The 18337-nt window shown below is 35.3% G+C and overlaps 1 protein-coding gene across 2 annotated transcripts in view; it reads left to right on the top strand.

Moving 5' to 3' along the window:
- Positions 1–17248: 17248 nt before the first annotated feature.
- The window catches only part of PLSCR5 (phospholipid scramblase family member 5), a 30290-nt gene continuing 29201 nt past the window's right edge, over positions 17249–18337 (top strand). For both annotated transcript variants that reach the window (XM_003766097.1, XM_023500764.1), the window contains exon 1: positions 17249–17261. In XM_003766097.1, the coding sequence (XP_003766145.1) occupies positions 17249–17261 (13 nt within the window). The remainder of the gene's footprint in view (positions 17262–18337) is intronic.

An 18337-nucleotide genomic window follows, 5' to 3' on the forward strand; every position in this document is an offset into this window, starting at 1 on the left:
TGTGTATGTGTGTGAGTGTGTGTGTGTGTGTAGAATAAATTGGAGATAATCAAGAGAAAGTGATAGCACTAAGGAGAAATTAAAAAAACTTTCACATTGAAGGTAGGATTATAGCTGGGACAGGAGGAAGCCAGGGAATGCAGGAGTAAGGAAAGAGTTCGAGAAATGTTGGTTAGTTGGTGACAAAGATAGTTGGCAGAAAAAGAACAGCTTGGAAATGGCGTGTCTTGTTTTTAAGAACAATATGCATTCTAAGAACAAACCACTTTAAGTATTTTCCATGTTGTATTCAAAGCACTTAGCTATCTCATCAGGGGGTTCCCTCTATCAATGAATTCCCATATTTAGTCCCTTTCCCTATATTATCCTATTCTATGAATGAGTGGCTCTTCTCTGATGCCAAAAGCAATATTGCAATTATTTTTTTTAATCAATTTTCAGAGTTCATTAATTTCTTTGCAGGCATCAAATCATAAACTAGCACTGGAAGATGAACTATCCAACCTGGAATTAGGGGGTTTTTTGGTTTTATTTTGTTTTGATTAACAACTATTAATGTCTTCATTAAGCAACAAAGGAAATATATAAAGAAAAGGAGAAGAAAAAGAATTCTATTGCTATTAGTCTGATAAAAATTTATTGTGGAAGACCTCATGCTAACCCCACAAGGTACAAATACAAAACTAAGCTGTTCCTTCGCTCTCAGAACTTAAATTCTATTAGGAAAGTAATAGATGATTATATAAAAGTAAATGCAACATAGAAGTATAAAAAAGTAAAGGCAATTTCAATAGTCAAATTCGTTAATAACTGGGAAAATCCCAATTCAATAACGGTGATGTCTGAGTTTTGTCATTAAAAAAAATTAGCAATTCAAGAGACAGAAAAAAGCATTGCATTGTTTTCTTTTTTTCTTTTTTTGTAATTATTTTATTATACATTTTATTATAATCAAGACCACATTAAGTCACCTGCTCCACAAAGATGGAGATATCTCACCAAAACCTTGTGGTTTCCCCACAACCTGCCTGGTACACAGCAAGCAACTAATGAATGCTTGTTATATTGAATAAAAAACACCTTTGCATTAATGCAGCCAAGATTAGAAGGGAAGCAATAAACTGGGAAAACAGTTTTACATTCAAAGGCTCTCATAAAGGCCTCATTTCCAAAATATATAGAATATTGACTCAAATTTACAAGAACTCAAGCCATTCTCCAATTGATAAATGGTCAAAGGACATGAACAGACAATTTCAGATAAAGAAACTGAAACTACCTCTAGTCATATGAAATGGTGCTCCAAATCACAATTGATCAGCGAAATGAAAATTAAGACAACTCTGAGATGCTACAACACAGTTCTCAGATTGGTTAAAATGACAGGAAAAGATAATGAGGAATTTTGGAAGGGATGTGAGAAAACTGGGACACTAATACATTATTGGTGGAATTGTGAACAGATCCAACCATTCTGGAGAGGAATTTGGAACTATGCCCAAAGAGTTATCAAACTATACATACCCTTTGACCCAGCAGTGTTACTACTGGGTTTTTATCCAAAGAAATCTTAAAGGAGGGAAAGGGACCCACAATGCAAATATGTTTGTGGCAACTCTTTTTGTAGTGGCAAGAAACTTGAAACTGAATATATGTGCCTCAATTAGAGAATGACTGAATAAGTTATGGGATATGAATGTTATAGAATATTATTGTTCTGTAAGAAACAATCAGCAGGATGATTTCAGAAAGGCCTAGAGAGACTTACATGAACTGATGCTGAGTGAAATGAGCAGAACAGGAGATCATTATATACAGCAACAAGATTACATGATGATCAATTCTGATGGACATGGCTCTCTTCAACAATGAGATGATTCAAACCAGTTCCAATTGTTTATTGATGAATAGAGCCAGGACCCAGAAAGAGGACTATGGGAACTAAGTGTGGTTTGCAATATAGCATTTTCAGTTTTTTTGTTGTTGTTTGCTTGCATTTTATTTTGCTTCTTTTTGTTTTCTGATTTGATTTGATTTTTCTTGTTCCACAAAATAAATGTATAAATATATATGCATATATTGGATTTAATATATATTTCTACCATGTTTAACATATATTGGACTACTTGCCATCTAGGGGGAGGGTGGGGGAAGAGGGGAAGGAAATTGGAACACAAGGTTTTGCAAGGGCTAATGGTAAAGAATTGTCCATGCATATGTTTTGAAAAATAAAAAAGTTTTAATAAAGAAGAAAAAAAGAATCTCAAAATGAGTTTATAAAAAGAGCCTTTTAGTGATGATATGTGGACATAAAAAAGTAACAATAAGAAGAGCATATGGTTTAACAAATATTTTTATGTAATAATGCCTGATTAACCTTCAAAATATATTGTTTTGATCAATAAAAAGACTACTTTTGCAAAGCCACATAGGGAGAGATGGAATGTTGTGCATGAAGGAAAAACAAGTTGATGAGTTTGACTAAACTGAGTGTGTGAGAAATGGGAAAAACGAAGGCAAGCAGGATAAGGAAGAGGTAATTAGAAGAAAAAGTAGAGAGGAAGAAAGAAAAAAGAAGAAGAAATGAAAGGTGGAAGACCCAGGAGAGAAGGGAGTAAGAAAGAGGACCAGATAAGTAGGGTCTTGGAAAGAATTGTTTCTTCTAATTCATTTCATTAAGCATTTATTAAGCACCTACTATATGGCAGGCACTATACTAAGCTCTGGGGCTACAAAAAGAAAGACAGTCTCCACCATTGATGAGTCAGTTTATGATCAAATGGGGGAAGACAACATAGTAAAGAAAGCTGGGAATGGGGAAGGGAGATATCTGGCAAGGGAACCTCTGATTCCATGAGTTGAAACCCATCAAAGCTCCAAATGGAGATTGAGTTTACCTCATTCCCATCAAGCTGAGGTAGATTTTACACCCTATGTCCGTATCCTGAGTCAAATGCCACAAATCTCCTTAGTTCCAAATATGTATTTTCATGATAAACATATTCAATTCTACTCCGTTCTATTTTATAAGACTTCCCCAGATACCCATAATGTTCAGAGCACTGGGCTTAGCCCCACTCTCTCAGGGAGAAACAAATCCTAGGTCAGATAGCCATCATCCAAAAGAGCAAACACCTCACCCTTCAGACAAACAGGTAGATTGTAAATTACAGTGCAAACCACTGAGTTATACAAAGCTAATAAATGAAACCCAGGAACAGTCCCCAGTCCCAAGGCATTGTTTTGGGGGAAAGGCTGACATGATCATTCACTTTTTTTGCAGCCAACCCTTTGAGGCCCTCAGGGCTGGACTGTGAGCTGCCTGGTTAATGCAGCAATCTGAGCTGTGTGTGATATGGCTGCTGGGAGGGAGGGAGGCAGTTTCATGCAGAGAGCCACTGTAATCTACTGTACTGAGCTGCAGTGAGCCAGCTAGGGGCTGGCTGCAGTATTTCAGTGAGACCGGCAGACCCTGGCAGATGTCTGGAGGACAGTGACCACAGTTCCCCTACAGGCAAGCAAGGCACATCAAGAGCCAAAGTACAAGGTGAGAAGGGTTTCAGCTAATGGTAGTAGGTTTAAGCAATATTCCAACCCCAAAAAGATTATTGGGAATAATAAGGAGCTCTGGGGTCTTGGGGATTTTTTTTTTCCTATTTCCTATTCTCCCTCAGTCTGCTTGTTAGCTGTAGCACAAAGAAGAGGATGTGGAAGGAATAGCTCCATGAAAGAGAGCACAGTTTTCTTCCTGAGAGGGAGCAGGTGTGAAAGAGAGGGTACATTGTTCTGGAGTAAGAGGTCTTGAGTTCTAATCATGACTTTTGCTTCCAGCCAATGGGATGCTGGGCAAGTATTTTGACCTCTTTGGGCTTCAGTTCCTCAATTATAAAAAGAAGGACTTAGAATAATAGGCCTTCAAGGTTCTTCTGATTCTAATCCTAGAAATTTTATTTTTTTCTTCTCATTGATGTTTTAATGCAGGATTTCATAAACTGTAAAAACATCAATCATAATATTATGCATAAAAGGGAATTTAGTGACCATCTATGAAGCAGTTGAAGTCCTCTGAAGTAAAATGTCTTGTCCATAATTATAAATCTGGTAGAGAGCAGAGGCATGTAGAAAAGGCATGTTCCTTTACCTGCATTCCATGCCTTACAAAGGTATGATGGGGCAATGATTTTACTTGTTTGCTTTGCTTTTAATTCCCTAGTACTGCACATTAGCCAGCAAATCTCAGAATTGTCTTCCTTTCCTGGGCTCTTTGGAGGAAAAGATTGCTGGGAACTCTGACAGTTATGCATTAGGTAGATCAGATCAAGCAAATGACAGATGAATGAAATACAATAAGTAGAGATTACTTCAAAGCTGCTGATCCAACTTATCTTATTTTCCCCTGAGGGAAATTTACAAATCTGAAATTGAAAGAGAATTTCTGCCAACAGACCACAGCCCTTTGCTTTTGCCTCAGGTTCAGCTGACCTAGAGTCTGGGAGATGTCATTTACCCAGTGGGTCCTCTCTGTGGGAAATTCTTAAGTCCAGGGTTTTTTCCTGTGGACTTTAGGTATATGGAGCCCCCTCAAGATATATTTGTCTCAGAATTCTCTATTTTTCCTAGCTTCATCTTGGTGCTCTCCAGCAGGCTTAATTTATCTTTCTTGGATTAATATCTTTTTTTATGTAGGCACAAGGAGTAAACAATAACAATGCAGCACTGACTGCAGAAGGATAATTTAAGCCTTTAACTTTTTTTTCTTTTTTAAAAATCACTCTGTATTAATGGTAACTTTGACACATCTAGCAACAGAGAGAAGATAAAGGGATAAATTTTGTCATCATACTGATAAACCATTTCACATTCCAATTCAATTTTTTGTTGGGGAGAAAGGCATCTATTTCTCACACTTCGGTGTTTAGTTAAGAATAATTAGCCTTTGATAGGGATAGGTTTGGACAGGAGAGTGATGTAAGAAAAAAAAAAGATATCAATAACAATTAAAAAAGAAAGAAAGAAAGAAAGAAACTAACCTAAAATGACTGCCACCTGAATGAAAATTTAATTCCAGAATAGAATAAGAAAAATGAGTGTAAGTACCAGCCTTAAATTCAGGAGGACCTGAATTCAAATCCAGCCTCAGACACATAATATTCATTAGCTATGTCACCTGTGCAAATCACTTAACCCCAATTGCCCTATTAAAAAAAGATGCTGAAAATTAGTGTGGTATGGGGAAAGGAGGCTAGAATTGAAGTAAAAGAAAGTTGGGGGCAGGTTATGAAGAACTTTAAAAGAGAAACAAAGGAGATATATTATCTCCTCTTGCATTAATATCTTTTTTATGTAGGCATAAGGAATAAATATGTCACATTGTGGAAAGTCTTGAATACCAACCTCAAGAATTAATATCTTTTTCACTAAAGAGTAGGAAGAAACTGTGACACTTCTAGGTGTCTGTGCATGAAGTTCATTTTCAAATAGCATGACATATCTAATTGCTATATAGAATTTTAAAAGATTATGAATAGTATTAAATATATGTGATTTTGAGAAATAGCCACAAATGAGAAGAATTATAAACGAATGGATGGTGAACCAGCCTCAAAGTAAAAAGTCCTGGATTCATGTCCTCCCTTGGAGATGCATTTGCTATGTGTCCACTGTTAAATCACTGAGCTTACATTATCTCCCGATAATTTACTAGGATTATGAGCTCCAAAACATTTGTAGTTCTACATTGGTAAAGGGAGTTTCCTCACTTGGAATATGCCACTGAAAACCTTGCTTTCAATGTGTTTCATAAACTATTTTGTAAATTCTATTTAGAATAGTCAATGATATTGATTTAGCACCTATTCCATTCATGCACTATGCCAAGTGCTCATGATACAAAGAAAGTCCAAAGATGATTCCTACCTTCAAGGAGTTTATAACCCAATGAACTAAAAATTCCTGCTGAAGTATCTAAGTGTGTTGCTTATATAGCAAGGGTATTTGTTAATTACATGAAAATCAGTAGAGGAACAAGGCTTTCATCATTTTCTCTGTTCATGATATGGGCACAATCCTTGATATTCTCATAAAATGTCAAGTTCTTTCAACATGGTAAAGATGTATTCTATGACTTTGTACCTCCTTTCAAAGCCTGCCAGAGATTCCAAAACAAGAAATACTCAAACATTTGTTGATTGAATAAAATTAACCTTTCCATGGCAGCGGATGTTTGTGTGAATAAGTACACAGGTGATACCTGGGAAACCAAGGGATATTGTAAACCAGTGGTTCTTAAAGTATGGTCTAGAGAATCCTGGGGATCACTGAAACCCTTTTAGAGGGTCTACAAATTCAAAAATAGTTTTTATTTCCAACATTGTAAATGTCTATAAATATAACCCAAATAAACAAAACTGCTTTGGAGAGATCCTAGTAATTTTTAATAGGATAAAGATATTGAAAATAAAAGTTTGAGAACCACTGTTGTAAACATTCTAGATATTAAGAGGGGAGGTAATTCCTCAAGTGGAAAGAAAGCTATTGGAAGAGACTTGAGAGAACATAGAAATCAAATTCCAATGTCCTCCAGAGAGCTTGTCCAGACATTACACATCAGGTTCTTAGGATCATCAAATTACAGAGCAATGTAGAATCTTGTGGATCACTTATTCTACCATTCTCTTTTCACAAATGAAGAAAACAGACCCAAGAAATATAAATGATTCCTGCAAGGCCACACAGGTAATAAATGGTGAGTTAAAATTCAAAACAAAAACTAAAAGTTCAGCTCTTTTTTTGGCCACACCACTTTTGGTTTAGACTAGAAATAAAAGTAGGGATATCTAAATATATCCCCAAATGGTATGTTACCCCAATTTTAGAGGTGAGCCTGATTTTGTTTAGCATTTTTTATATATTATCATGGCTGGCAGCAGTTTCTTTTAGATATTATCATAAAATTAAAAAACCTTATGCACAAGGTTATACAAATGAATATTAAAATAACCAGACATGCTTCCTCAGAAGCATCTCTTGTCTGTCTTACAAATGGAGAGAAATCTGGAAGCCTCTCTCTATAAAGTCCTTGATAATGACCTGTCAGTTGTTTTTTGCCTTTCTTGTTGAAGTGGAAAGTCAATGTGTCATTTCTCTGTGCAGTGAAAACTAAGGATGATTTAACAGCCATTGTTGTTTCTTGGTGACACTATTTTTGTCTGATATTGCACATCTGACTGTATCTGTAGGTATTAATCAACTGAGGCAGTAGGAGAAGAGGAAGGGAAAAAATGCTGAATCTGACCTTACTTTTCAAGATGATTTTCAATAGGGGAAATGCCTTCATTTCAAATCTTCAACAATAAAAAGTACTTATTGAGCCACCTAATTTCAGAAAGGCAACAGGGTATCCCAAATAGCGGATACTTAACTTTGATTGAATTATCGCCTTACACATTACCCTACATATATACATATATATACACACACACACATATATATATATATATATATATCTGCATATGTATCTACATACAAACATATCTATGTATATATCTACATTTATAAACACACCCATAATATGTATATATAAAAACTTATACACATGTATGTGCATGCACACATACATATATACATATACACATAATATATACACGCATATGTTGGTTTGTGTATGTCTATATGTGTATGTGTGTGTGTGTCACATAGATCCATACATATACACTCAGTGACTCACAATATCTAGACAATTTTCTAGAATTGTCTGCATCATCAGAGGGAACTTTCTCACTAGGAATTTCTTACACCAATAAATTCACAAATCTGGATGGGGAACAAATGAGGACCAGTTTCAGAGAAGTTGTGAAAGCAGATTTCTTGAATACCTTTATAAGAGACTTGTGCTTTCCAAATTAAAGCCCATTAAAGTTCTATGAAATAAAGCAAAGCTATTATTTAAATTTAATTAAATTTAAATAAAGGTTCTAAGAATATTTATGATCTTTTAGTTTATGATATTCAGGCTTGCAAAGTTTATGATTAAAGAAACACTTTTCTTCACTGGCATGTTTACTTCACCATGAGTCTTGCCTGAGCATGGAGGTCATCCTGGGTATCTAATTCCACAATATGTTTTAAGCTCTTATAATGCACTAAGTACTAGAATTCAATGATAAAAGCAACATAGTCTTTGTCTTCAGCAAGTTTACCTTCTACTACAGGGATGAAATATGTATACAGATGAGAATAGTTTAAATAATAATCATATAAAAATAGACTGAGAAGTAGAGGGGTTAGTATATAAGGAAACTAAGGTTAAATGATTAAATTAATGATAACTTGCCCCAAATAATAAATGTCAGAAAGCAACAAAAATATTGTGATGACTGCGTTAGCACCCTCGATACCTTAGAATCAATCAGTGTCAGGACAAGCAAAAGTCCTTAGTCTTTATTCTTGGTCTTTAGAGATAGGATTGAATTAGATGGAAGCAGAATCTTCACAACCTCCTTCTTCCTCATCTACCACCAAAGTGACCCTGGCTCATCTTAGTCCACCCCCTAGTCCCTCCTACAACTCTCTGTATACACTGATTATCGAGCCAGCACAAGATAGTGGAAAGGGCCATTCCCCAAGCACATGCCCATAGAGTACTGTTCAATCGGTAATTAGTCTTAGTGCTCGAACCAACCTCAGTGCATTGACTCAAGAGTTTCAGCATTCTACAACTAACAGCTTTGGATATAGGTGGGGTCCAAAAAGGGAATTGAAGAATGAGTTCTTGAAGAATGGCACTTAATTTAGCCTTGTAGGAAGACAAGGATGTCAAGAGGCAGAGGGGAGGAATGTGTGCATATCAGGAATAGGGACTGACCTATGGAAATACACAGATCTGAGAACCTCAGGCTCTTAAGCATAGAGGAGTTGCAACAACTGACCTCTGATATTCCTTTCAGTTTTGGAATTCTGCAGGTATAGCAAGATGAAATGGCTAAAAATTCCATGCAAGGGATTTGCATGGAAATTAATTTCCACTGCAATTGGAAATTGCAGTTAGATTGGAAATATAAGTTAGATTGAGCCACTCTTTTATTCACCATTCTTAGAAGGCAATATTAGGGGTTTTTTTCCCTATTTAACTGCAATTTTACATCTTTTGATTTAATTTGTAGTGAGAATGTTTTGAAGAAGACAAAGTTCCATCAGGTCTTCTTACTCATGGGAATGCTACTAGCATAGACTAAATGATAATCCTTATTTCTGATAGGCAAAGTACAGACTAGCTAAATTTGAACTCCCTAGAAATTGGATTTTTTGTATTAAATTTGGTTGGCCACAGCAACTCATAAAGTCAACAACTGTAGTATGGAATGGTTGTCTAGTTTTGGAGCATATATATACCTTATATAACAGTAATGATGATTTCATGAGCTACCTTAAGATTGCTGTAGTTAAAATATACTATTCAGTTCTGTTCAACCCATTTTTGGAAGGATATTTACAAGCTAAAGATTACCTAAAGAAGAACTAGAATGGTCATAAGATGAAAGAAACATAGACCTACATTTAGAAGGCTTCTTAGAATTCATCTTCTAATTCCTTCATTTTTATAGATTGAGAAAATTAAAACACAGAAGGGTTAGTTTGATTTGCCCAAGGTCACAGAGATGGTAATTGTCATCAGAGTCTGAATTGAAACTAAGTTCCTCCAAAATTTCTGTCATGTTTATGAAGTACCACACTAGTTAAAGATTTTTAGTTCAAGGTCAAATACAATTCAGATAAAGGGACTAGTGATGTTTATCAGAGAATCAGAGAAGATAGGGGAAAAACATAGGAATTCTCTTCAAGAATTTGAAAAGCTGTCACATGGAAGAGAATTGACCCTTATTTTGTTAGAACCTAGAGAGGAAACTCAAGAGTAATAAATAAGTCTAAGTTATAGAAGAGAAAATCTACACTTGATATCAAGAAATAGTTCCCAGCCACCATAATTAGTAAAGTACAATGAGGTCCCTCCCAGAAAGTTTTATAACAAAACTTGGATGATCACATGTTGGGTATTTTTTTTTCTGTTTTAGGTTGTACTACACAGTCTTTAAAGTAACTTTAAAATCTGAGATTTAAAAAAATAATTTGGACTGTACTTTTTACTATTTTAAATGATCATAAAGGTTTTAACAATCATGTGTTCATTCTGTTGACATACCTATTATATAAAAAATAAAGTAAAGTTTGGAAACCCATTTTCAAACTTTGAAACTTTAAAAATATCAGTTTTTATTAAGATGATGAATTAATACCAAGCTCTTGCTTTAGAATGAACTCTCAAATTATAACCTTGCTTCCACTGGAAATTGTGATGTACTTTATGAGTTCTAGGAATAAATAGGAGCAAAAAACAGGGAGAACCTGTGTAAGGATCCAAGTTCACAGGAAAGCACTGATAAACGTGACAACAAGGATCTTGTTCGAATGCTATGGCAACAGAATGCTATTGAGTAGGAACAAACCCCAAACAGTATGGCCTAATTTGAAGTAAGCAATTCTTACCCTTTCTGCCTATCTGACTCTATCTGACTTTCTTTCTGACTCAGCAAAGCCAAGTCAAAGGGAAACAATTATATTTTCTATTAATTTGTTGACATTGGTAGGAAGGATGAAAAGCCTCCACTCCCTCTATACTCTTTTGGCTGACAATTCTCAAAATCTCTGGAAAGATCAGAACAAGAAAAACACACACAAATACAATGTCACAGAGATTTTCAAGCAATTAAATAGAAATATAATCTCTAGTGTTATATCTACTTCCAGATTTTTTTTTTTTTTTTGCTGTGGCAATTGGGGTTAAGTGACTTGTTCAGGGTCACACAGACAGGAAGTGTTAAGTGCCTGAGGCCAGATTTGAACTCAGGTCCTCCTGACTTCAGGGCTGGTGCTCTATCAACTACACCAACTAGCTGCCCCCAGAGAACATTTCTTAAGCAAAATTTCCATGGTTTCATCCAAGGGGAATTCCCTGAAGACCAGATATTCTTAATGTTTTTGTGCCAAAGATTTCTTTGGCAGTCTGCTAAAGCCTATAGCCTTCTTTTCAGAATAATATTTTGTTATCTACTTTCAAAATTGAAATAAATGTTAAATTTTAGTTGAAAATTAATGAAAATAAGATGTATTTTTTCATATTGAAGTTCATAGATCACCTGAAATATATCTACTGAACTCAGTCAGAAACCCTACTCTAGAGGCTGAAATGTGAAGAGAATGGCAAGCTATATGAAAATGACAACTCCCATTCAGATAAAAGAATTAGAGTAGCAAGTATTTATTCTATGGAAGCCACCATTTTTTTTTTTTTAATTTAATAGCCTTTAATTTACAGGATATATACATGGGTAACTTTACAGCATTAACAATTGCCAAACCTCTTGTTCCAATTTTTCACCTCTTACCCCCCCCACCCCCTCCCCTAAATGGCAGGATGACCAGTAGATGTTAAATATATTAAAATATAACTTAGATACACAATAAGTATACATGACCAAAACATTATTTTGCTGTACAAAAAGAATCAGACTCTGAATTATTGTACAATTAGCTTGTGAAGGAAATCAAAGATGCATGTGTGCATAAATATAGGGACTGGGAATTCAATGTAATGGTTTTTAGTCATCTCCCAGAGTTCTTTTTCTGGGTATAGCTAGTTCAGTTCATTACTGCTCCATTAGAAATGATTTGGTTGATCTCGTTGCTGAGGATGGCCTGATCCATCAGAACTGGTCATCATCTAGTATTGTTGTTGAAGTATATAATGATCTCCTGGTCCTGCTCATTTCACTCAGCATCAGTTCGTGTAAGTCTCTCCAGGCCTTTCTGAAATCATCCTGTTGGTCATTTCTTACAGAACAGTAATATTCCATAATTTTCATATACCACAATTTATTCAGCCATTCTCCAACTGATGGACATCCATTCAGTTTCCAGTTTCTAGCCACTACAAAAAGGGCTGCCACAAACATTCGTGCACATACAGGTCCCTTTCCCTTCTTTATAATCTCTTTGGGATATAATCCCAGTAGTAACACTGCTGGATCAAAGGGTATGCACAGTTTGATAACTTTTTGAGCATAGTTCCAAACTACTCTCCAAAATGGTTGGATTCGTTCACAACTCCACCAACAATGCATCAATGTCCCAGTTTTCCCGCATCCCCTCCAACAATCATCATTATTTTTTCCTGTCATTTTAGCCAATCTGACAGGTGTGTAGTGGTATCTTAGAGTTGTCTTAATTTGCATTTCTCTGATTAATAATGACTTGGAGCATCTTTTCATATGACTAGAAATAGTTTCAATGTGGAAGCCACCATTTTGTACAGGCTTCTGAATGTAATCACTTTCAAACTGACATGCAAAATGTCAGGATTTGTCAAACTCAGTTTCTGGGGAAAAAAAAGAGTTTTAAGTCTGAGTAAAATTCCCCCTTCTTTGAAGATTTTCGAATGGTAGAATGACATGATAGAAGTGACCATTAAGGAGACACATACAAAAAAAGAAATCACAAAAAGTAAAAATCTGAAGTGACTTTTTAAAGATTAACTAATCCAATCCTGACATTTTATAGATGAGGAAAACTGAGTCTGAACTGAGGGAGAAATCACTTATCCAAGGCAAATATGTCAATAACATGAAAAGGGATACAAAGGTGTGAAAAACTGGAAGCAAGGAAACTCTTTAGGAGCCTATGACAATAAACTGAGAGAGATAAGAGTCTGAAGTGAAATTATAGCAAATGGAAAGAAAAGAGGAAATAGAGGTGATAAATCTTCAGAAAGAGGAATTGATAGTATTTGGAAATAAAGGTAAGGACTAGAGAGAGGTCAAATATAACAGTAAGCTTTCCAGCCAGATAGAAGGTAGGGAGAGATCCATGACAAATTTCACAGCAATCATAGATATTAGAACTGGAAGGCACCATAGTTCTCTAGTTCAATTAATTTATTTTCTATAAATTGAGGCTCAGAGAAGTTAAATGACTTGCATGGTATAAGTTCATCCCAAATAACATATAATTGTGGTACTAGATGTGTGTTTTGGGACAAATCGAAATCTGGTGCTTAATTTTCTAATCTGTAAAATGAGAGGCTAGAACTCAATGGCACCTTTTGTCCCTTCATCTGAAAACTAGAGTTTGGAATCAATTATATGACACAGGGATACACTAGCACAGGACCACCCAGCATGGCGTGCCCTCATCAGAGAAGGTGTTGTGCTCTATAAGCAAAGAATTGAATTAGTCCAAAGAAATGTGAAATGTGCAAAATTAAAGAAACCAACCCAAATGTTCATATGAATTATTTGTGTCTGATTTGTGGCAGAGCATTCTGAGCCCATATTGGTCTGATCAGCCACAGATGGACATATTGTCACTCAAATCTAATATAACAATGTCATTTTGGTCCTCTTCAAAAACGAAGAACAGCAACAGAAAGAAGTTATCACAATGCCTCTAATAAATGCCTCTAATGCACTTACTAGTCACATGAACTATTCACATGAACTCCTAACCATTCTCTCTTCTGCTTATTTATAGCCAACTCATCCTAAAACAAAGTAAGATGAAACAAAGGATAACAACAACAATAACAAAATCCTTCAGGATTAATTTTCCTTTAGCTCAATTCCCATCATTATTCTCCTACTCACACATCTCTAGAGACCTTCGACTGCCTGACATTCAAATCTACTACAAGCAATCAAGTAAAAAGACTATTAAGATGTATTTGATGCTAGACAACATAGATATCACTTTGATCTTCTTCCAGCATGAAGGACAAAAAAACAATAATAATACTGGGCAATGCAAATGCAAATATAAAAGTAAAAGTCACTGCCCTCAAGTCTTTTCCATTTTGTTATGGAGTGGGACTTAGGAGGTATATAACTTGTTCCCAAATAAATACAGCATTTATATAGAATAATTTTAAGAAAGGTTATAAACAAGGGAGGTGGATTTGGGAAGACCTTGATCAGAGATAGCTTCTTGAATGCAATGACAGTCTAGACTCTAGGGGTTCCACAAGGAAGAGATTAGGAGAGAGTGTGTTCTAAATGTGGGAAATTCCTTATGCAAATGGATTTTTTTTTTGAAGTGAACAACAAATAGATCAGACTATACTGGGGGTGTGGGTAGGAAAAGGAATATTGTGGCATCATTGTGGACTAATAGATTGGAACTGTGTTGTAAAGGTCTTTAAATGTCAATCATAATAATTTAGTCAAAAGACAAGAGAATCACTAGAACTCTGTTCATTGTGTCATAGTCCCACAATACTTACCTCCTTATTGAGAGACTCAATCTATTTCTCTATTTGGCATAAGCCAAAAAAGATGAGGATGTTTAATACATTTTTATTGCATAGTTCCTGCTTTTTTTCCCTTGAATATCATCTCCCTGCATTTCTACTTGGTAAAATTCTATCCATCCTACCCAGATAAAAACGGCTACTTCCTTCATGAAGCCTTCCCTAGTCTTCTCAACTAAATAAGTTCTCATTCTACCTCTACACCCTCATGGCCCTCTACATTGTTCATATTATGTTTTATTTTCTAGTTATTCATGTGCTTCCTTTATAATCCTATTTAATTATAAGCTCCTAGACAGGAGAGGTTTTTTGTATTCTTTATAGAGCTCATACATAGTGGGTGTTCAATTTTCAATAGTTTAAAGTAGCATATAAGCTATGTAGAATATGACAAGTTAAAGACACTGAGTTAGGTCCTTGGGGGAGGTCAGACCAGCTAACATATATATATATATATATATAAATTCTGGTAGAGATAAATAACAACTTGGTGATGTCATTGAAATAATTCCTGTTTAGGCATGGTTTGAACTGCATGATTTCTGTTGTGTATTATACTCCGAGTCCCTCTTATGAATCCTTATCAAGTAGGCTTCATTTTGTATGGTATTTTCCCAAAAATATCAGAATATCCTCATTATTAAGGAAGAGGAAGCATGAGAACTAAAGCTATATTATTTTGGAACTTATGAGGCAACACACCTTTATGGAAATTGATAGATACTGGACTTTGAGTCTCTTACAGGTTAAAAAAAGATAAAAATATATTAACAACTAAAGAAGTCATTTATCCTTTAGATATAGAAGCCAAGTGACACAGTGGAACATGGCAGGAGAGAGAGAATCCTATTCTGACAAGGAGAGTGATATCATGAAACCAGACACCTCTGCTTGGTTGCTGACAAGGGCAGCTTTCTCGGTAATAAACCTGCCACAAACTAGAGGAAGCCTAGGCAAGCAGAAGGTGATGCTACACAAGAGCTATGGCTACCATATTCCCTGACTATGTAAATGCTCCTTGAACTCAGTTTTAGATTTGGTTTTGGAAATCCCAAACCCAACGTTATGGAAACATGAGTAGAGCCAAATACTTTATATATAAAGGGGAGTTATTACATTTGTTGAAATGAAATGAATTGGAAGAAAATTAATTGAATTTATAATACTTTTGGTAAGAGTTGAACAATCGTTTCAAACTGGTATCAGAAAAGTTGCCAAGCCTCTGGTTTGAATGCAAAGCATCTTGTTGACAGGCCCAGTCAAAGTACAAGAATTGATTAAATACCCAAAACATCCTTGGCACTCAGAATACAACTACAAATGCTATTCAAAATGAGGCTGAACCTTAAACCTTTCTAGTCATGACATCCCAATTCAATGACAATCAGACATAAACAATCTCATAAACAATACTCATCTGCCCAAAACTGCTAGATTATTCAAATAAAAGTATGTAAAATTCTATGCTAAATCCTAATCTACTATATAAATATAAATTGTTATAATAATTATTCTTTTTAGTTTGGTCTTCTTTATTTAAAAGAAAATTTTCTGCATTTTGTGATTATTGCCCTTACTTTTAAATGTGGGAGAGAGGAAAGGGGAGAGAGAGACAGACAGAGACAGACAGACAGACACAGAGACAGATACAGACACAGAGAGACACAGAAAGACAGAAAGACAGACACAGACACAGAGACAGAGGCACAGACTGAAGCACAGACAGAGAGAACAGACAGAGATGGAGACACTAAAAGACAAAGAGACAGAGAAAGACAGAGAAACTGAATAAGAGGAAGACACAGAGAAAGACCAAAAGAGACAGAGAATATGCGACTATGAGAATATCAATTTGACTTACATTATTAAAGTGACGGCCTGAAATTTTTCTGTGTTAAAATTTTGTTGATGTTCTAGTGGATCTTTCCAGTTTTACAGCTGTAAATTATGTTTGTCAGTACAATAAACCAGGTGAGCATCATCTCCATGGTGCTAGAAACATGAGCTTCCAGGTCAAGGTTATAGTCCCCTTTCTTTCAATAAACAATATAGGTAATTGGAGGCTTTACATATTGATTTGTAACTTGACTAGAGTTCTGCATTTTAAAATGTGTCTGTTATTGTGTGAAATGAGCCAAAAACATTTTTTGAAAAAACGTAGATTGTTTCTAATCTAAAATAATAAAAAAGGCATCTTACTCCAGAGGGAAAAATTTAGGCTGAACTTCATAAGATATCTTGGTTAGGTACATCTTAGATTAAATGACCTCTGAGGTAATTTTTTAGTTCATAATAAAATGGAAATTAAAAAGCATATGGGCAATTTGAAAGGCACTCATTTATTCTCTATATTTTCAAAATGCATTTAAAATTGGCGAGATGTTCAGCCATCCAGATCCTTTATTGCAAGAAGCAGATTTGTGGAAGTAATCTTTGTAGTCCCCAAATTAGAAGAAAAGAAATATCCCAATGTCATAATGTGAGTGGACATACACACACACACACACACACACACACACACAGAACTGTAAGAAAAGCCAGGGGGAGAGGCAGTCTTTTACTGAGAGTATTTTTTACTGAGAAGCAGTACTACTATTTCTTTGCTTATATGGCTTCTGAATTATCTTTTGTGCCACCAAGATATCAGGTAACTTCCAGTCATGTTTACTATATAAGATACCATCATCATCTCCCCCTGTTGTCCATGCTCATCAAGTGCAGCATTTGGGAACTGGAGCAAGACACTCACTTCTTGAGCTATTTTGTAAGCTGACAAGAGGTAGACAGACACCTTCTGAAGTTTTACACATGCTGTGTTTTCTCTCATTGCTGCAACAAGAAAAGCCATTCCTTTTAACCTGGCTCTCTTTGAAGAGGTGACTCAGACATCCCTCGATGGCCTCTCAAGGTAAGAACATAAGGGAAAAATTATGTATTGCAGAAATATATATATAGATATATAGATATATATAATGAGTGTATATATATGTATACACATGCACACATAGACATATATTCTATGTCTCTATATATACACATCTGTATATATGTGCCTATATATTCCAGTAAAGATTTCTCCTTCTATCAAGATTTAAGTTAACCACAAATGTGCTATAGCTACTTAAAGAGAATAATTGGTTCTTAAAAAAAAAAAAAACTATTGTTTCACCTAAAGAATGGATTCAATGCTATCTAAATTGTTTCTAATAAAATGAAAATGTTCAGATAGAAACAGTGCTTGCACTGGTTCAAGGATTGCATTAATAAAAAGGGTTTCTCAAAGGAACACTAGATGAAACTATTAAATGACATCCAGTCAGGTAGAAATTCCAAGGTTAAAGGGATTTTGTACAATGCCTTCTGTGTAGGGGTTAGAAAGTATTAGGGGGGTGGGGATGGGAGTGGAGTATTCTCTAATTTTGAAATATATATACATATATACATATATATATGTACACATACACATATTGGTCTTTTAAAAAAAAAAGATAGATTGGTCCTTTGGATAACCATGGAAGAGAGGACAAAGAGATGAGCTGCTCCTCATTAGAACTGAGCTATTTCCTTTTATGAAGTCAGTGTGTGTTGTCTTTTGCTAGAGACAAAAGGATTTGATAAACTATAGATAAATGCTGCCAAGGTATAGTGTAAGAAGCTTTTAAGTCTCTTTTGCTATAAATCAAAGGTTATAAGCAAATTGGAAATCTTGGTCTTATTTTAAGCAAACTGATGAATAGTGTTGAGTGCCCTCCTCCTACACTATCCTCCATCCCCCACCAAAGAGTGTCCTTGTTGTCCCTGAAACACTTTAGAAATATCATTATTGCGTTCTGACTTTGAAGCAGCCTTCAGAAGACAAGGGATGTTTTTTTTTTTCTTAGTAGAAAGGTAATGAGGTGCATTCTTGCCAATACCCCGTGTGGAAATTATAAGAAATTTGATCATAGTGTAACTTTTCATTCCATTATCAGGAAAAACTATTAG

The sequence above is a fragment of the Sarcophilus harrisii genome, chromosome 3 (genome assembly GCF_902635505.1).
Source record: "Sarcophilus harrisii chromosome 3, mSarHar1.11, whole genome shotgun sequence".
Lineage (NCBI taxonomy): Eukaryota > Metazoa > Chordata > Mammalia > Dasyuromorphia > Dasyuridae > Sarcophilus > Sarcophilus harrisii.